Source organism: Aspergillus homomorphus (genome assembly GCF_003184865.1).
Source record: "Aspergillus homomorphus CBS 101889 unplaced genomic scaffold BO97scaffold_5, whole genome shotgun sequence".
Taxonomy (NCBI): domain Eukaryota; kingdom Fungi; phylum Ascomycota; class Eurotiomycetes; order Eurotiales; family Aspergillaceae; genus Aspergillus; species Aspergillus homomorphus.
The window spans coordinates 1,034,180-1,052,395 of record NW_020291891.1 but is presented as its reverse complement, the minus strand read 5'-3'; the positions used below and the strand labels follow the sequence as shown (position 1 = coordinate 1,052,395).

Genomic DNA, 18,216 nt, shown 5'->3' with positions numbered 1-18,216 from the left:
CGGATATTATTACAGCAAGTTGACCATACTAACCATACATACCGTTCAATCTAACCGCCAACCTGAAAGCTGCAGTGGGCGCCAACACCTACCGACTAGAGTCTCGGCAGATGATGAGGGGCGAATTCAGCCTGAGATTGGTTCTGTTGCTTGTCTGGTGGCCATGTGAAGCAAAGATTGGATCAGGTCATCGCAGAGTGAGTCCTTCCAAGGTCTCCTACTGAGTCCAATTCCCGTCTAGATCCACCGTTTCCTTTTGAGTTTTTATTATTATTATTATTTTGTTTTTCTTTTCCTTTGGCGGAACTGTTGGACAAGAGAAAAGCCACTACTTAGTATTAAGTTATTACATAACCGTGACATGAACAGTTTCTACCACTCTTTATTCTTCTGCTTCACATGACGTAGCCATGAGAACGTGAAACCCCAAACCCGGCTTCTTCTGCTTCTTCCGCTTCTCTTTCCTTCTGTCTATTCTATCTATTTTTCTTTCCTTCTTTCATCTCTTCTTCCTCCAGGCCTTGCTCTGGATCATCTGCATCGGTCCCCCCCCCCTTTAAATTCTCCCTTTTGCACAATCGTTCCTTTCTAGCACTACTCACTTCCACTTCTCCTCCTTTACCTCTTCCACGATTCCCTTGCTTGTCCCCGCGCCATCCCCACCAGACCGCTCCGGGGACTTCTTCTGCCCCTCTTATCACCATGACTATCTACATTGCTTCGCTGTATGTGGTCAATTAGCCTTTTCTATCCGGTATTTTGTCATTACAGGGTAGGCCGAGACTAACTACCTATGGAATCTCAGATTTCTCCCTTATACGGTCGACTTCCATGTGAGCGACCCGCAGAATCTTGAAGCCGACACGACCACCAGCCCACCGTCGACCAACCCCGTTCAAAGCATCGCCGCGACTCCCAATGCGGCCGTAAGTTTGTTTGAGAGAAACAATGCCGATGCTACTCGTAATGTCGGAATCACCCCGGGCCCCGCGTCGGAACACGAACAATTTTTTGCTGCAGATATCGCCAAGGCTGAACAGGAGCACTCCGGCTACCCGTTCCCCAATACGGACGGGGATGCAAATCTTTTGACGGAAAGCGAAGCTCACTCTCCTGCGTGGGGTTCAACCCTTTCTTTGAATCAGCCCCGGCCTCGTGCAGCTTTCCCAGCGTCCCCTTCTATCCTCAAGCACCAAGAACCCATAGTGTCAGGGACGGAACCTGCCAAAGAGAAAACGCGCACGCCTCCCCAGCCGCCGACCTCGTACGCTACCGATCACCGTCGATCTCAGAGCCGCAAGAGCTCGTTCTCCAACGCTGAATGGACCATTCAGACCGCTGAGCAGGGCAACGGAGGGCTGCGCAACGCCGTGCGATCCGCTACGGATGCTGGCCAGCTGGAGGACAAGGTTTGGGTGGGCACGCTAGGCATGCCTACTGATGCACTGCCACAATCAACCAAGGACTCCATTGCTAAAAAGCTCGAGACTGAGTATGGCTCCATGACGGTATATGTTAGCGACGGCGATTTTGATGGCCACTACACACATTTTTGCAAGACGATTCTTTGGCCGGTCTTTCATTACCAGATTCCCGACAACCCTAAGAGCAAGGCATACGAAGACCACTCCTGGATCTACTATGTCAAAACCAACCAGGCCTTTGCCGAGAAGATTGCCCAGAAATGGAAGCGCGGCGATTCCATATGGATCCAAGATTATCATCTGTTGCTTGTTCCAGCGATGCTGCGGAAGCTCCTGCCTGACGCGCAGATCGGCTTTTTTCTGCATATCGCCTTTCCCTCGTCCGAGGTGTTTCGGTGCCTAGCGCCTCGCAAGGAGTTGCTAGAAGGTATTTTGGGAGCGAACCTGATCGGATTCCAGACTGACGAATACTGCCGCCATTTCCTTCAGACATGCAGTCGCATACTCTGCGTAGAGGCTACCAACGAAGGGCTCCAACTGGAGGATCGGTTCGTCAATGTTGGTAAATTTTCCATTGGCATCGACCCGACTTCATGGGATCAGCGGCGCCGGGCAGCCGATGTAGAGCGGTGGATCAAAACCATTGCGGAGCGCTATGAGGGCAAGCGTCTCATCGTGTCGCGTGATAAGATTGATCAGGTTCGAGGCATCCGACAAAAGCTGTTAAGTTATGAGCTTTTTCTCAACACGTATCCCGAATGGCGGGATCAGGTACGGCCATCAACACAACTCCCTCACAATTTCCATACCGCCATCCTGGCTCTAACTATTGATATAGGTCGTATTGATTCAAGTGGCGACGAGCACGACCGAGCAGCCCGAGCTCGAGGCCACAATCTCTGACATTGCGATGCGAATCAACTCCACTCATTCCACGCTAGCCCACCAGCCTTTGGTCTTCTTGAAACAGGACCTGGCCTTTCCGCAGTATCTAGCTCTAATTTCCCTCGCCGACGCATTGATCATTACCAGCTTACGCGAAGGCATGAATCTGACTAGCCATGAGTTCGTCTACTGCCAAGATGGTAAATGGGGCAACAACAAAAAGTACGGTTCGCTCATATTGAGTGAATTCACTGGTAGCGCGTCTATCTTCGGCAACCATGCGCTCTTAGTCAATCCTTGGGATTACCGCCAATGCGCGGAGGCCATCCACACAGCGCTATCACGGAGCGAAACGGAGCGGAAGGAGGTATGGACGCAAATGCACCAGGCCGTGTTGCAGAACTCAACCGCCAACTGGGTGAAATCGTTCAGCGAGACTTTGAACCGTGTCTGGAACGAGCAGTCTTCGCGCGAGATCATGGCCGTCCCGCGCTTGCAAATGAACAAATTGGAGGAACTCTATCAGAAATCGAGCCGTCGACTGATCATTGTAGATTACGAAGGTACCTTGGCATCTTGGGGATCTCCCAAGAGCATAATCGTGACCACGCCCCAGCGTGCCATTACTACGCTGGCAGAACTGACGGAGGACTCACGTAATGTGGTATATGTGATGAGCGCGCGTATGCCAGAAGAGATGGAGCGCCTTTTCCGCCTGGTGACCGGGCTGGGCTTGATTGCAGAGAATGGCTGCTTCGTGCGGGAACCAAATTCGGAGACCTGGCTCAAGCTGACAGACAAAACGCAGACGGACGCTTGGAAGACGGCGGTGCTGCAGATCCTGGATTATTACCAGGAGCGCGCCGAAGGCAGCTGGATCGAACAGCGCCATTGCTCACTCGTCTTCCACTATGGATCGGCGGAGGACCAGGTGGCGGCTGCACGACTGGCGTCGGAATGCGCGGGGCACATCAACGATGCCTGTGCCAACCAAGGTGTTCATGCCATCCCCGTGGAAGGCGCCCTAGTGGTGGAGCCGATGGGTACGAACAAGGCTTCAGCGACGGAGTTGGTGTGGCGGTCGTGTCTCAAACAGAGCCAAGAAGTTGAGAGCGTGGCCCGTCCCGATTTTCTGTTGGCGATTGGAGACAGTCGCGACGATGAGCCTGTCTTCCGGTGGGCCAACAAGTTGGAGAGTACCCAGGCAGTTAACCACGCCGTGACGGTTACATTGGGCTCTCGAAGCACGGAGGCCAGGGCTACCTTGACGCAGGGTGTGACCGGTAAGTCGTTTGCTCTTTATCCTTCTGCGTAACGACATAATTTACTAATCAGTCTGATGAACAGGAGTCTTGTCGTGCTTGGAACGGTTGGCTGAGCACAAGCCCTGATGACTCCGTACATATCTCCTCGCGCACACGCACACGCACACGCGCACACACCTACACATATGCATAAATTCACCAAGCACACAGTAACACGATCACAGGGCTTATCATTTTAGGTCTATATGGGCACGAGTAAACGGACGATGCCAAAAGATGGACAGACAACCGCGCGATTCCTTGTTCGCTGGCGTACCGTACCGTACTGCCCATCCCGACCCGATCATGCTGGTGTCCTAGACATCCCAACAGCGTGGACCAGCAGAAGATTTGGAGAGAATCAGGCAAATTATGCAGGGTGCAAGGACAAAAAGAGCCCGACCCTTGTGGTCTTAAGTTGTCATCCTGGAGTTCGCTGTAGATCAACCGACCTTGTTTCTAGAGTAATCCTAGCGGAATGAGATCCAGAATTTTGGCGTATGGAAACACTATGCCAGCAGATGTGTATTGAAAGTATGTAGGTAATATCGGCCTGTACGGGCACGTCACTCGGATTGTTACCGGGGGTGTTTCTCCGCTTTTGTTGGGGGTCAACAGCCGAGGTCCAACGTCCCTTATCACAGGAGTCGTCCATTTCTTTCCCGACATCAACTACTTTCCGAGTACAGGACATACCAATTGCGATTCTATGTTGCCGGTCAGTGTATACTGTTTGGAGTTTGGAGTTTTCACTACAAATGAGAAATTCAACGCGTCCGAACACAGTTAGCGGCATTCAATACACGGACCAGTCAAATATGATGGTGGCGCCTCCGCACGGAGCCGCCTTCGAGACCGCAATCCAAGTGACCCCTATTGATTCACATCATTACTCGGCCCAGCTTCAGCAGGACTGGTGCATTGGAACCGGTAAGGAATCATGCTCACTGTCGAAATTCAATCGATAGGCACCTGCACTCCCCCCTCCTTCTTCCCTTGAGAAAAGAAGCATGGACTGAGAATGAAACACAAATAGTGCCCCATGGCGGTTATACTAGTGCCATCCTCTACCGTCTGGCGCTGACACACTTTGCCCATACGCATCCGCAGCAATATCGTGGCTCCGCCACGCCGATCGCCCTGCAACTGACCTTTCTGCGACGAACAGCGGTGGGAGAGGCCTTGTTGACCGTGGAGGATGTGAAGATCGGGTTACGGACGAGTACAATCCACGTGACCCTATCGCAGTGTAAAGATAAGGGGAACAAGACACCGTCAGGGACCGGACAGGAGGAGCCGGAGGTCAAGATAGCGGGATATATCACAGTCAGTCCGGCTTATGCTGAGGTGGGGTTGACAACTCCAACAGGGTGGACGCCCTTGCCGGTGCCAGCGCAGGGATCGCGGGCAGATGGGGGAGTTGACCTAGTGACATTAGGGAAGACTGGGCGTGATGGCGAGTGGGAGCGGATCAAGCTGCCATTTCCTGAGTTTCGGCGCGCGACGCAGCATGTTGACTTATACAGCCCACGGCAGCCCAAGACCATGGCGACTGTGGACCAATGGGCCCGACTTCGACCGGGAGGGGACCAGACGGCGCGCTGGTCGAACGAGGCGGTCGTGTATCTGACGGATACGTTTCCCGTGGCGTTGTCTGGGCTGGACCGAATGGCTGCCACGGCAGAGGGCGATGGCGAAGCTGGCGGCCGGCATTGGTATCCGACGGTGGCTTTGAATATCGATCTCAAGAAGCGATTACCGGCTACGGGCGAGGAGTGGTTGTACAGTCGGGTGCAGACGGTGTCAGTGCAGGACGGTCGAACGGATCTCGGGGTGACGGTGATGGATGCAACGGGACAGGTCGTGGCCGTGGCGACGCAGGTGGGCTTGGTGGTGAGTGCTAGCCGTAATGTGGGCCAGCGGCCGAGATTGTAAGAGGGTCAGAGGGCCTATGTTGTGAGAAATGATCCTGAATATAAAAATATGATTATACATCAATAGATAGAGAATCTCTTGTCTTTCGGGATATCGACAGATGAGTATATAACTATATATGTGCAAGAAGACGAAGGCAGCACAGTCTATCAATGATCTGAATGCTGAATGAGGTCGTGTATCTCCAGAGACGCCGCCCACATTGCGTCTATAAGGACGCCTTCGTCTGCAGCCAGAAGGCTATAGCATCGGTCGTAACGGACAGCTGGCTCTCAGCCATCTCATCTGGCTGCAAGATCTGAGCATGCACCCAGAACTTGCGACCGACCCGAGCCAGAACCTTGGCCTGAACAAGCGTATAGCTTGGTACAACGACAGGAGCACGATAGCGAATGTCTAGCTGCGCAGTGTAGAGCATGCCGCGGGGATGGTGGGCGGAGAGAGCCCCGGCGGCGCCTGTCTCGGGGGCACGCAATGCGACGGCATAGGACATGGCCTCATCGATGCAGGTTGCCAAGAGACCGCCATGGGCGGTGGAAGGATGGCCGGAGATCCCGGGGGTGGCTAGCTGCAGGACTAGGTAAAGGTCTGGGTTTTCAATTTGAGACACAGAGGTGGGAGCGGGCCAGGCGGGCGCAGCATCAGATAGAGGTGCGAGCAGCTCTGGTTGACGACGCAGGGTGCAAACATGGGGGATTGTAGAAGGGGAAGCGAGCGTGTTGGCAAAATAGCCATCTTCACCGGAGTCGGATTTGAAGATGCGTGACCAGGTGCGAATGGGGAAGTAGTCGGGATGGTGCAGTAACCGAGTCAAGACCGGCGGAACGGCGGCGCGGAATGGTTCGAGAGCCGGGAGATGTGGTTGGTTGAGAATCGATATTGAAGGCGACATGACGTGTGCGAGAATGTGAGATATTATGGGAGAGGAGAAGGAAAAGGGCAATTGAGAAATTCTTGGAAAAGAAAGACGAAGCCAGACAATGTTCTATCTAATAAGCAAACCCGCTTTGAGAATATGAGTTGAATCCATGAAGCTGAAGGGGGAAATTCGGCGCCTGGCTCTGGTACTGTAATTCAGAGTATAGTATACGGTATGATACAGTACATTTAATACACTTGGATCTCAAGAGTTTGCTGTGTTTGTCCGCTTTACCATTGAAGATTGATGTAAGATACAGTAAGTACGGCTTGGTTGGTCTGCTTTGGATCCTCGGCTTCGGGCCTCGGATGATCTGCTTCTAGTCTAGTACCTACCTACTTGACCGTACCTTAGGTACCAGATGATAGTACTTGGGTCAAATCTCTCGCCCGGCGACTAATTCCTATCCAATCCGCTGAGTTCATAGGATAATCTGCGCGGATTATTGGGAAATGATTGGAATCATCACAGGTTGGGCATACTGGCACATCTGCAAGCAGTCTTGCAGACCACATTGCCACACAGACATACATATGGCCGGTTCCATTGCGACCAAGCAAGACTAAGAGAAACTAGACTCTTAACGAGGGAAGGGAATTCTTTAGTGCCGGCCCTAAACCAAGGCCCCCAAACTCAATTGGGTTCGACGGTTCTTTTTCTTTCCTCTCCGCTTATCACCAGCAAACTCAACCAAACTGATGTGGTTCCACCAGCCACTTTATTCGTTCCTTCATTCATCACTTGGCTGGGCCACATTCTTCTCTCAAGCGCAGGGAGAGACAAGCAAACACTTGGATCGCATGACCTAGTGCAACAATGACCGGAGAAAAGGGTGAGACATTCACATACAGAGAGAGAGAGAGAGAGAGAGAGAGAGAGAGAGAGAGAGAGAGAGAGACAGAGAGGAGGAGATGAAGAGCGAGAGAGGCAGCACGATGAAACACTTCTGCTTCTCATTCTTCCCTCCCCCTCCCCCTCCCCCGGCGGCAACTGCAGGAAGGAGTCATCTTGCACATCGCACGGTCTCATCTAGTAAAGCACTACTTATACCAGACGAGTCTCTCTTTCATTTTGACTCCAAGCTCCCCTCGCATCCTAGGGTAGTCCAACCAATCAGATCAGGAATTGGTGAGCATAAATCAAGGCACCAGCCATAACAATTTACCACCGTACACCAGGACTTCAGTGCCTGTCTCCATCTTCCGTCGACTAGACTAGTCATGTTAGCCTGTTCGCTAGTGCACGGAAAAATTCCCATTGTTATTGATAGTAGTCATATTTCATTCACGCGGCAACCACGGACAAAAAATCAAGGTTGAGAAATTAAAGGCAAAGAAGAGAAAGAGAGAGTTGCGGGGAAAGCACAAAGATAGAAATACTAAGGAAATAGCGGAACCCCAAAAAAGGGAAAAGATTCCAAGAGGAAGGGGGTGACAACCTAAACAAATAAACATATAATGAAAGGCATGCAGACAGATAGAGAGAAAGACTGGAGAAAAGGAACTAAACTGCCTGTGGCACCTTCTTGAATCTTGTTGTTGTTGCTGTTGCTGTTGCTGTTGCTGCTTCTTTCCCCCTCGGCTTAGCTTCGTTCCTCCAGCTTCTCCTCTTCTCTCTTCCTGCCTTCTTATCATCACCTCTTCTTCCTTCTCCTCCTTCTCCTTTTCTCTCTGCTTCTCTTTCTAGTCAATTACTCCCTCCCTCCCCCGGTGTCCCTCAACCCCTTTCGTCGCCGGACTAATAGCATCTTCCCCGTCTACAGTAACTGTTATCACTCTTACCTTACACATCTTCCAATTGCGACTGTGTCAGAGAAATCACTTCCTTACCTTTACTTATTTGAATATCTTCCCCATTTTTCATCATGTTGGCCTCCTCACTCTTCGCTCTTGGCCTGATTGCCTCGGCCACTGCCGCCTCCACTGGCAATTATACCCTGCCCGATGGTTTTGATCTGAGCGCCATCACCTCTTCCACCCGCGGTAGGCTGGCATGTGATGTTTTCTTCCTGAGCGTTCACTGACTCGTCATCCTAGCCTCCTGGTGTACCGCGGAGCGCAACTCTTGCCCTGAAATTTGTGGTGGAGTCGCTACCAGCAACTCTTGCGATTCGGTAAGGGCATAGCCGAACCAATTGAAGGGGAGGAGGTATCACTCACAATGTCGCAACAGACCACCCTTGACTTCTCCTGTATCTGCTCCAACGGTTCAGCCGCCAACGTGGCCTTGTATGCGCAGACTATTCCCTTTTACGTTTGCCAGGCCAACTATGCCCAGTGCATTAGCAACTCATCCAGCTTGACCGAGGAAGAGCACTGTAAGGACTACGAGAAGACTTGCGGCACCCTGAACGCGTCGGCCTCATCGACTACCTCGTCCACTACCTCGAGCGCTACTAGTCTGACCACAGCCACCAGCACCAGCACCAGCACCGACAAGTCTAGCACGGCCACTGGGACCAGCACCACGAGCAGCACTAGCAGCTCTTCTACGGCCAATGCCGCCGTTCGCCTGGCTCAGGAGCATGCCACCGGTCTGTTGGCCACGGCCTTGTTCGTGGGATTGCGTCTGGTGCTGTAAGTGAATGGTTGAGAGTCAGAACGGCCCGTGTAAGGGGGGCATGTAATTTGGTGATTCAGCCCGTTCCCATATCTGATGTCGGTGGTTTCTGCTTGGGATCTTTGATTCGGTTCCCATGAAATCTCTCAGAGACTTTGTAGTGGTAATATCTGTCGGGGAAGGCGATGCTGGTGGTGGTGGTCGTTGGTGTTGTTGTTGTTGTTGTTGTTGTTGTTGTTGTTGTTGTTGTTGTTGCTGTTGCTGTTGTTGCATGTTCTACGACTTGATGTCACATACGATTATTCCCCTTCCCCCCCCCAGCTCTGGCGCCCGTAGGAGCGGTCAATCCTTGCACATTAATCTAATAATTTGCCCTTGGGCTGCATTTCTCTCGTCTTTTGTCGAAGAGTATGAGTTGTAATAGACTGGGGAAACAGTTTTGTCTAGGTGGTGAGGGAAGAAAGCTGGAGGAAGCTACGAGGAAGTCGCAACAGAAGAACATTCTGCCATCAGAAAGAAGCGGTGCCAAGACTTTTTCCCACAACGCAATTTTCTCCACCGCCCAATCTCTGTTCTGCTTCTTTCTTCCTTGTCTTTCCTTTTCCCATCTTCGCTTCTTTCGCTTCTCCCTCCTCTTCTCCTTTTGGATCTTGTTTCCTTTGGTGGAACCCCCTCCTTCTCCTGCGCTCCCCCCTCTTATCTCCTACCTACATTCAATTTCTTTCCGGTTTCTCCTTCCCTTCCCTTCTCCTCTCCTCTTCCGCTCCCCTCCCCCCTCCTCCCCTCCGCCTCTCCTCCAGTGCGCCCTCCCTTTCCCCCCACACCATCCATCGATCTATCGACATCGAATTCTCAAGAGACTACCACGATGCCCGCTCCTTCGACCACCCTCCTCATTGAGGGTCCCTTCACGGAACTTGCCGATGAGTTCGCTCAGTACATCGATGCTCTTCGCAAGCCCGACGCCGCCGCTTCCAATCTTCAGGCCGAGATCGCCCCGCTGTTGGAACCTCTGCGCCAGCAGGAACAGTCTGATGCTGAACCCGACCGTAAGCAACGGGATGAGGTGTTGAAGAAGTTGGTCACCGCCGCTACTGCCTTGAATGCGGCTCCCGAGAAGGGTAAGCAGTTCTTTGTTGGTGCTGCGGGGGAAATGCACAATATGACTATGACACACGGACGGAATTGACCTGAACCAGAAATTATCTCCGCTTACAACCTCCTCGTTCACCTCGTCCACCAGGCCTCCGACCCGGACATGTTCCTCTCGCGCATCTGCTCTTACCTCGCCAAACCCATTACCGCCTCTCCTCAGTTCGGTCCCTCCTTGGCCATCTCCGTTTTGTCCACCATCTTCAACACCCTCGCTCCCACCGACTCTAGCCGCTACCACGTTCTCCTGGCCATCGTTGCCGTTATCCGTCAGGCCGGTGCCTCCGTCGCTTTTGACGCCCTCAAGCCTCAGCTGACTTCTCAGCTGCCCGCCTGGCTCGCCGCTTGGGAGCTTGAGGCCGAGGAGGCCCAGCGCTTGCACCTGGCGATTGCCGATGCCGCCCAGGCCGCTGGGGACGCCGAGTTGTCTCAGTCCCATGTCTTCCAGGCCCTCCAGACCATTCCCGCCGCCCAGGCCGCCAGCCCTGAGGCCCGTGAGCTGGCAGTTCGCGCCCTGACTTCCGCTCTCACTTCTCCCGCTGTCTTCGACTTCACCCCGTTGACCGCCTCCGACGCCGTGCAGGCCCTTCGCGCCAGCGACAGTACCCTCTTCGAGCTGCTTGAGATCTTCACCTCCGACACCCTTGACGCCTACGAGGCACTCATTACCACCAGCCCTCTGGCCGGTATCTCGGGTGGCGTGCTGGCCGAGGCCGGCGATGCTCTGCAGACCAAGATGCGCCTGCTCACCCTGGCCTCGCTGGCTGCCGCGACTCCCTCCCGTTCGCTGCCCTATGCCACCATTGCCAACGCGCTGCGGGTTTCGGACGAGGATGTCGAGAAGTGGGTTATTGACACCATCCGTGCTGGTCTCGTTGAGGGTAAGCTGTCACAGCTGCGTTCTGAGTTCCTTGTTCACCGTGCCACCTACCGTGTCTTCGGCGAGAAGCAGTGGGCTGAGGTTCAGGGTCGCCTGATGGTCTGGCGCCGCAGCCTGGAACGTGTCCTAGGTGTTGTCCGTTCCGAGCGTGAGCGCTTCGTGCGCGAGGGGCTGCAGGCGGCCCAAGCGGCCGAGGAGGCTGCCCAGGGCAAGTCCTCCGACAAGGGCAAGTCCGGTGACCGCCGTCGCCAGCAAGGTAACAACAACAACAACAACAACCAGTCTTCGACTCCGGCTGCTCCAGCCGTCAGTGCGCCCGTGGAGGCTGTGGCTGAGTAAATGACGGAAGGACGGAAATGCGGGCGAGGATCAATGACTGATGATGAGACCTACATACCTTGTTTTTTTGTCTTTTGACCTACTATCTACCAGATACCACACCCTTAACCCGCGCAGACGGAGTCGGGAACGAGCAAGAGAAAAGAAAGACCTAAAAGTATCTCTGTGTCATGGCTGGGCAGCGGTGTTAACGCTAATTCTTCGTGTCTATGGATTGGGTGTTTGTAACTGATTTATTATGTTCAATGCTGGAATGTTTCTTCTTCACCGTCGCATTTAGATGGATGGATGGCTCGATTGCTGGGGTCGTCACGGAGGTAGCTCACGTTAGCTTTAGAAGCGAGCCGGTCAGCTGTACTTAGAAAGTGGAGGATAGAATCGACTGTGTCAAACGACCCTCTTGTCTTTTGCCTGTGATGATGGCAAGATGCACCTCCCTTCGGCTTATGCTCGTCTTCGCGGAGGGAAAGGCTAAATCCTCGTGGGAATTCGGACTCCGAGATTGTAATACATAGATCAAAAGAGCGCGGTGTTACAGCGATTTCCTGGCAGGCTGTCAATCAAACAACAAATCTATAACCAGATTGATCAAATCTCCAACACTATATACACAGTGTATATATCGATATATATAGATATGCACTCCAGAACGCTGACGCAAAAGATCTCACACATACCACACGCCTAAACAATCCTTCGACACTGACCCCGGGACGTCTCCCACACAGCTCGTGCTTTCCCCAACCAGGAACCTACAAAGGATTCAGGCCCTTCTCGCGAAGCCCCGCACGAATGCGCTCATAAACCTCCCCAACATCACCCGTAGCTTTCACAGAGACGACCTTGCCCTGTGCCTCGAAGGCCTCGACGACGGGCATGCTCGTCTCGACAAAGGTACGGAAGCGCTTCCGGATGCTCTCCGCGTTGTCATCGTCGCGGCCGCTGGTCTCGCCGCGCTTGAGGAGGCGGCTCTCCATCACCTCCTCTGGACAGTCAAGGAAGAGGGTCATCTCGGAGGGGCAAACAGTGTCTTCGAAGAACACAGCCTGGTCGAGCTTGCGGGGGAAGCCGTCGACCAGGAAGCGCGGCTTGCTGCCGGCGGCGGCGGCCGGGTTGGTGCCGGCGGTCAGGGTCTCGGCCATGGCGTCGGAGAGCAGCTTGACGGTGATCTCCATGGGCACGATCTTGCCTTCGCGGATGTAGGTGCGGATGAGGTCGCCGGCGTGGCTGCCCTCGCGGACTTGCTCAGCGCGGAGCAGGTCCCCGGCGGACAGGTGGGTGAAGCCGTAGTCGCGGACAAGGTTGGCCGACTGCGTGCCTTTACCGCTGCCGGGCCCGCCCAGAACGAAGACGACAGTTATAGTGGTGGGGGAAAACCGCGGGGTGGACATCTTGAGGATGTTTTCAGGAGAGAAAACAGTCGGAGATGGAGGAAGCCAGGGGGAAAAGCGCGTTCGATTTGGTTTCTGATAGTTCAGGAAGAGAGAGAATATTAGTTTGGTGGGGAGGGGAGGTTGAAGTGGGAAGGAGGGGTAGATTGGAGAATTGGAGGAGTACTGTACATACAGTAACACTCACTTAAGCGGTCTCGGATGGCTTGGGTTTGTGCACTCCTGTTCGGGATTTCGAGAGTAGAATAAAGGAACCGGATCCGAGGCCTATAATGATGACGAACGGAAGGACTTTAAATTGAGAGCGACTGTATTGAGTAGATTGAGGGCGAGAATGAGGGGAAGAAGAAGGGGAAGAAGATGAGGAGGGATGAGAAGGAGAAGAAGAAGAAGAAGAAGAAGAAGAAGAGGGGCCGGAATAGGGGCGGTACTGGGGATGCTGCTGGAGAAGCACCCGATAAGCAGATCCGGGCGCAGCACGAGCGGAAGAGACACGCAGTGGGCGAAGAACAGTGCGAATTGAGGCCAACATGGGGTTTCAGATGATGAGGAGTATGTTGAAGAGAGAAAAGGCGGAGGTTGATTGTAATGCCAATCGATTGGGAGTTGACGGTAAAAAAAAATGGGTTGGTTGCAGGTGCTGTGCCAGCCAGCCTGAGTGAGCCAGGCTCAGCTGTTGCAGACTGTTGCTGTTTGTGGATTAGCGCCAATTCGAACAGAATTCAATGAAGTAAGTATAGTTATAGTAGAACATTGTGGGTATATCAGTTTATAATATATAATAAATATGTAAATGGTATGTACAATACAGTAGTCTACATCAAACCCTCGCTTTACTTTACCCCCCCCCCCCCCCCCAAAACAAACAATTTAAACATAAAAACACCCATAGATATATCAATCGCACAAATGCAACTTCCCTCGGGCAATGTGGATCAATGCGATTCTGTCAAACGTTGACTTTCCTCCATCGGAACCTCATAGTATGCTCGCACATGACGCTGGTTAAGCACCCAGTAAATGCCCACCAGGAGCCCACCTACGGAGCCCACCACCAGAATAACGATCAATAGGCCACCCACCCCGTGAATGATCTCGTAGGCCTTGTCAACGGCCTTGGCCTCCTCCTGCGCCTTTTCATACGCCTCGTCCACCTCTTCCACATCCGCCTCTGGCACCTTTTGCTTTCCATATAGAATGGCTGGATCGTCCGGCGTGGGCTTCGCATCGCCCTGTAATCCGGCCAAACGCCAATTTGGTGGCGTGTCCGTCCGGTGAATTTCGGACGTACCCAGAACGTTGCCAGCCACGTCGACCGCCTCCACCGATACCCAGTCCAGGTAGCCCTCGGCGATATACATGGTTTCGAACTCAAACTTGGTGGTGTTGCCAATCAGCACCGGGAGGCCGTGGGGATCAACACGCGCATAGAAGTTCCAGTACGCGATATCTGTTGCACCGTTCCAGCTGACGTGGAAGATGGTTGTCATATCCGTCTCGTCTGTTCCATACACTGACGCCACCACGTCCGGCGGTTGGCTTGGTCGACCCTCAAAGGGGAACTTGTACGACCGGTAAGAGGAGAAGCGCGTGGACGCAAAATGGGCCTGCATCAGTACCTTTCCGTCGGGGCTATGCTCGCTCTGGTATCCTCGCTCGCTCCAGCCTACGAAGACATTACCATTGGGCAACCTCTGAACGCTGCCCCGCAGCCGGGTCAGGTCGCCATCCGGCCGGTCGTACCGATCAACGAGGCGGGCCGTCATGGTCGTCGTATCAACCTGCACGAACATCGCGGCCGAAACGGTCTCCTCATTTTCGGCCTCATCGGACGCGTTATTCAGGAAAGAGATGGTCGTGTGCGTGGCGTTAGATTCCACGAACCGCGCATGGTGTTGCTTGGAGAAAGTGAAATCTTGGACGAAATCCGAATATTTGCCTCCCAAGCGCCAGATAATGCGTCCATCTTCTCCGGAGATTAAGTAAATCGTGCTCGTAAACCGGGCAGACAACAGGTAATCCCCAGCCGCGTTTTTGTCCGCCGCGTTGACATGCACGTAGTCCCAGCCAGGCTCATTGGATGCCGCCCAGTCGGCATTCACCTTCACCGACTCATGGATAGGGATGTAGCCCAGTGAGTTCCACTCAAACAGGACCTCGCCTGTCCCGATGTCTAGCTCAACGAGCCCCCCAGTAACTATCCATCCATATTCGTTCGGTCGACCGAGATCTCCTAGATCCACGTATTCGTTCCGGTAGGCGCAAGCAAGCGCTGTCTTTCCGCCATCGAGAACGTTGAATTCATGCATATTGAACGTCCCAAGGTCGTTTGTCACCGCAACCACACTCTCTGGCTCATAATGCTGGTTAAGGATGTATCCATATCCTTTGTCTGCGGCACCGGAATCGTACCCATGCTGAAGGATAAACGAAAGATGAGACTCGTTGTTAATATTGTTCACGGCTTTGAAGTCGAATATGTTGCGATTGTCGAACATGCATGATCCGGCCCAGACGAGAACCTAAATGATCCACACTTGATAAGCTTAACATTCTATAGGTTCGAGGCTATTTTGACTGAACATCTCGGCTCCTCGCTGAATAGAGAGCCAACAGAGCACGGTACCAAGGTCGAAGGGATGATAGAAACAAAATCAGTACATACACCATCTGGATCATATATGTAGGGCCCAACTTGGCAAGGCTTCCATTGCTTCGTGGGTGCTTCTGGGTCAATCACGCCATACGGCGCAACGAACCAATACCCCGGGCTGACAGCCGCGCGATCGTAGTAGGCAATATCGAATCTCAGGGCCCTGACTTCCGGCAGCTGCTCAATCATTAGTGATAGATGATCATCGGTGTTGTTCTTTTTTGGCCTACCGTGATAAAGGACATCAAATCACTATCGGATTCGGCCTTTGCCAGTACGCCTTGAAAGGCCAATAACGACAAGACCCAGAATAACAACATGTTGAACGAGTGGCTAGGAGAGGATTGATCCCCTCCACAGGTGACATGCAAGCGACGAGATGAACACAAAGCAATGGACAACAGAATGAAATGAGAGGCCAGAATAAACAAGAGAAAGGAAAATGAAAGAGTAGCCGCCAGAAGGAGAGAAAAGGTCAGATCAATGGCTTTGGTCGTCATTCAACCCCAAAGACAAAACCCCAATCGGACCAGAGTGATAATCGGGAGATCTGCCCAGGCAGGGGGGGGGGGGGCGGAGTCCCATGTTTGGAGGTTGAGTTAGCTACAGCCAAACCAGCCAGACCAGCTGTAGTCGTGCAGTGTTTCCGTCAGCTGGCGTCTGCAAAAGAACCACTTTAGAAAGCGAAACGGGATGTGGTCGAGGCCAACGCTCATTGCGATAGGCTAAGACTCCGCAAAGTCCGAAGGACACACCATCAACCTTGCCAGGAACGGCCAGTGACAACGTAATGGCTGAGATGGACGCTGACGATCAGGCGAGGCGGACACTCTTGGCGGCGTTTCGGAAGGTGGAGCTGAGGCCCACGATTCCTCCAGATTCGTGGACAGTGTGGAAACAATAGATGCTTGGAACTGGAAACACTTCCATGGTCCGTTCGTCATACTTGTACTCAGTACAAACAGGCACACGCAATGAGTATGCTCGCAACCATTTTGCTCCTGTTCTCGTCTAAATGATGAGCACTTGTTATGAATTATATATATGCCAGTGTGTACGCGCGCCTGGGGCCCCGCTTCTATTGGGGGAGGTTGCATTATGTTGGAGGTACTTGATTTGCAGGAGTAGTGAAAAGCCTCTTTTTGTTTCCCCCCACTCTCCCCCCTTTCCCCTCATTTTCGGTAGGATCGGATCTCGAACGTTGGTCATTTCACTTGGAGCAATCTAGACCAAAGACGTCTGTCCTGCTGTCGTGCTGTCAATTGGCGACATTCCAGGAGCTTGGCGAAATTGTTTAGCAAAATCTGTTTCCTGAGAACTCGTTACCAAGCATGAAGAAGGGAACGGGTTTGGGGCTGACCCGCGGTTCGGATCAGAAAAACCTCGCTTTCAAGTCGTACATCCCGATTGTTGTCTGGTGCTCCGGATTTGACGGAGGTTTAATCTACTTATAAGAACGGATTTGGCACAAGTATGCATGCATGGCATCCCCTCCAGAGCCAGTGTGGCCGTTGCTCACTGCAAAACGGCCAGGCGAACTTAGTTAGCTATACCTATTCTAGTAACTAATTTATATAGTGATTAGTGAATCCATGATCCATAACATCCTTGTTCAAATGCATCCATCCGTTCATGATGGAACTGCCCCCATTCACAAGATTACTATCTCATAATGACAATGTCTGCGTCTCTTCTGACACTTCAATGAGCTTACAAGATTAGAACACCATTGCGTGGTGGAGGGAGGCTGATTTGCAGGATGCACCGCCAGATGGCGCACCAACCATTCCGAATGACATAGTATGCCTCGATAATTATACGATATCAGCGAACATACCGGTCTCAAAGGTAGAAAGCGTAGATCTAGTCTATTCATTTGACTACTACTGATATATGATTACAGATCCTTCACCACCCCAGAGTTCATTGTTATCTGTGCAGTCGATCGAAGGTAACAGACGAGTATTGTCTGCTGTACAAACGGCAGAAGAAGGAGAGAGATTGACTTGATTCACCCAGGCAGTTTATAAAACCTCCAGACCTCGATCAGGACGGCACACCAGGATCAAAGAGCAAAGATATTTCTTGACTTATGCCACCAAAGTGAGGTTCCGATGGAGTACTATCACGTTTCTTCCAGATTATTTCTCCCTTTTGGTCAACTTAACTGGACCATACCTTTATCCAATGAGATTTGATGTTTGCTAGGTTTTTGAGTCTGCTCGTCCCATACAGGCGACCGGTCAGAGATTGCTTTCCGAAAGGTTCTCTCCGAGGACGAGGTGACGATAACGTTTCGAATACTAGTCCATCCCTGGCACAAAAATCGCGAAGATATTGACTGGATTGCCTGGAATGACTTGGTGGTATGATAGAAGCGCCTGCTGGCCGATATTTCCGTCTTTGAATTCTCGGAGGTCGAGGATTTTCGCAAAGTGTGTCTTGAAGTGCATGGAGTAACGACCAATAAATACGAGCTTTACCTACAAGCACGCAGATAACACTCGTCCGCTGCGCAATGAGATCAAGATGCCGAAGAAGTTAGCCGAGCCACTGAGAACTTCAGTTTCCTTCGGGCACCCAGACTGGGAGCGATCTTGGGGCGGGAAGTCTGCATTGTGGATTACTGGATGCCTACATCTCGTCTGCTATATCACTTTCTGATAGGATCCGGGTCGGTCTTGAGGAGAGTCTTGCAGAGCGCCAGAAGTAGCATAATCAGATCTCTGTCGCCCTTCTGATTCGTCATCGAATGAGTCTTAATGAAGAGACGTT

General features: G+C 52.5%; 9 protein-coding genes across 9 annotated transcripts; 4 read left to right on the top strand and 5 right to left on the bottom strand.

Moving 5' to 3' along the window:
* Positions 1 to 500: 500 nt before the first annotated feature.
* Positions 501 to 4,121, top strand: BO97DRAFT_468537 (putative alpha,alpha-trehalose phosphate synthase subunit TPS3). Its single transcript, XM_025699760.1, has 4 exons — positions 501 to 725; positions 806 to 2,195; positions 2,263 to 3,592; positions 3,657 to 4,121. The coding sequence occupies exons 1-4, from the start codon at positions 703 to 705 to the stop codon at positions 3,698 to 3,700; spliced, it is 2,787 nt and encodes a 928-aa protein (XP_025554821.1). The 5' UTR covers positions 501 to 702; the 3' UTR covers positions 3,701 to 4,121.
* A 313-nt stretch (positions 4,122 to 4,434) lies between these two features.
* Positions 4,435 to 5,548, top strand: BO97DRAFT_338597 (thioesterase family protein; the record flags this gene model as incomplete). Its single annotated transcript, XM_025691526.1, has 2 exons — positions 4,435 to 4,543; positions 4,650 to 5,548. The coding sequence occupies 2 exons, from the start codon at positions 4,435 to 4,437 to the stop codon at positions 5,546 to 5,548; spliced, it is 1,008 nt and encodes a 335-aa protein (XP_025554820.1).
* A 104-nt stretch (positions 5,549 to 5,652) lies between these two features.
* On the bottom strand, positions 5,653 to 6,562 carry BO97DRAFT_219206 (PaaI family thioesterase). Its single transcript, XM_025690638.1, has one exon. The coding sequence runs from the start codon at positions 6,438 to 6,440 to the stop codon at positions 5,757 to 5,759; it is 684 nt and encodes a 227-aa protein (XP_025554819.1). The 5' UTR covers positions 6,441 to 6,562; the 3' UTR covers positions 5,653 to 5,756.
* A 294-nt stretch (positions 6,563 to 6,856) lies between these two features.
* BO97DRAFT_219201 (uncharacterized protein) lies at positions 6,857 to 7,625 on the bottom strand. The gene has a single exon (XM_025690637.1). The coding sequence runs from the start codon at positions 7,494 to 7,496 to the stop codon at positions 7,101 to 7,103; it is 396 nt and encodes a 131-aa protein (XP_025554818.1). The 5' UTR covers positions 7,497 to 7,625; the 3' UTR covers positions 6,857 to 7,100.
* A 7-nt stretch (positions 7,626 to 7,632) lies between these two features.
* BO97DRAFT_219194 (uncharacterized protein) lies at positions 7,633 to 8,337 on the bottom strand. The gene has a single exon (XM_025690636.1). The coding sequence runs from the start codon at positions 8,099 to 8,101 to the stop codon at positions 7,748 to 7,750; it is 354 nt and encodes a 117-aa protein (XP_025554817.1). The 5' UTR covers positions 8,102 to 8,337; the 3' UTR covers positions 7,633 to 7,747.
* Positions 7,968 to 9,378, top strand: BO97DRAFT_468534 (uncharacterized protein). The gene is made up of 3 exons (XM_025699759.1): positions 7,968 to 8,449; positions 8,504 to 8,580; positions 8,640 to 9,378. Exons 1-3 carry the CDS (start codon positions 8,332 to 8,334, stop codon positions 9,045 to 9,047), a joined length of 603 nt encoding a protein of 200 aa, XP_025554816.1. The 5' UTR covers positions 7,968 to 8,331; the 3' UTR covers positions 9,048 to 9,378.
* Positions 9,379 to 9,714: 336 nt separating this feature from the next.
* On the top strand, positions 9,715 to 11,793 carry BO97DRAFT_385072 (PCI domain protein). Its single transcript, XM_025693447.1, has 2 exons — positions 9,715 to 10,147; positions 10,226 to 11,793. Exons 1-2 carry the CDS (start codon positions 9,895 to 9,897, stop codon positions 11,395 to 11,397), a joined length of 1,425 nt encoding a protein of 474 aa, XP_025554815.1. The 5' UTR covers positions 9,715 to 9,894; the 3' UTR covers positions 11,398 to 11,793.
* Positions 11,794 to 11,953: 160 nt separating this feature from the next.
* On the bottom strand, positions 11,954 to 12,990 carry ura6 (uridylate kinase ura6). Its single transcript, XM_025690635.1, has 2 exons — positions 12,976 to 12,990; positions 11,954 to 12,863 (listed from the first exon to the last, which is right to left on the bottom strand). The coding sequence occupies exon 2, from the start codon at positions 12,786 to 12,788 to the stop codon at positions 12,150 to 12,152; it is 639 nt and encodes a 212-aa protein (XP_025554814.1). The 5' UTR covers positions 12,789 to 12,863; positions 12,976 to 12,990; the 3' UTR covers positions 11,954 to 12,149.
* Positions 12,991 to 13,673: 683 nt separating this feature from the next.
* BO97DRAFT_403610 (uncharacterized protein) lies at positions 13,674 to 16,008 on the bottom strand. Its single transcript, XM_025694780.1, has 3 exons — positions 15,672 to 16,008; positions 15,454 to 15,618; positions 13,674 to 15,310 (listed from the first exon to the last, which is right to left on the bottom strand). Exons 1-3 carry the CDS (start codon positions 15,939 to 15,941, stop codon positions 13,724 to 13,726), a joined length of 2,022 nt encoding a protein of 673 aa, XP_025554813.1. The 5' UTR covers positions 15,942 to 16,008; the 3' UTR covers positions 13,674 to 13,723.
* Between the last annotated feature and the right edge of the window lie 2,208 nt (positions 16,009 to 18,216).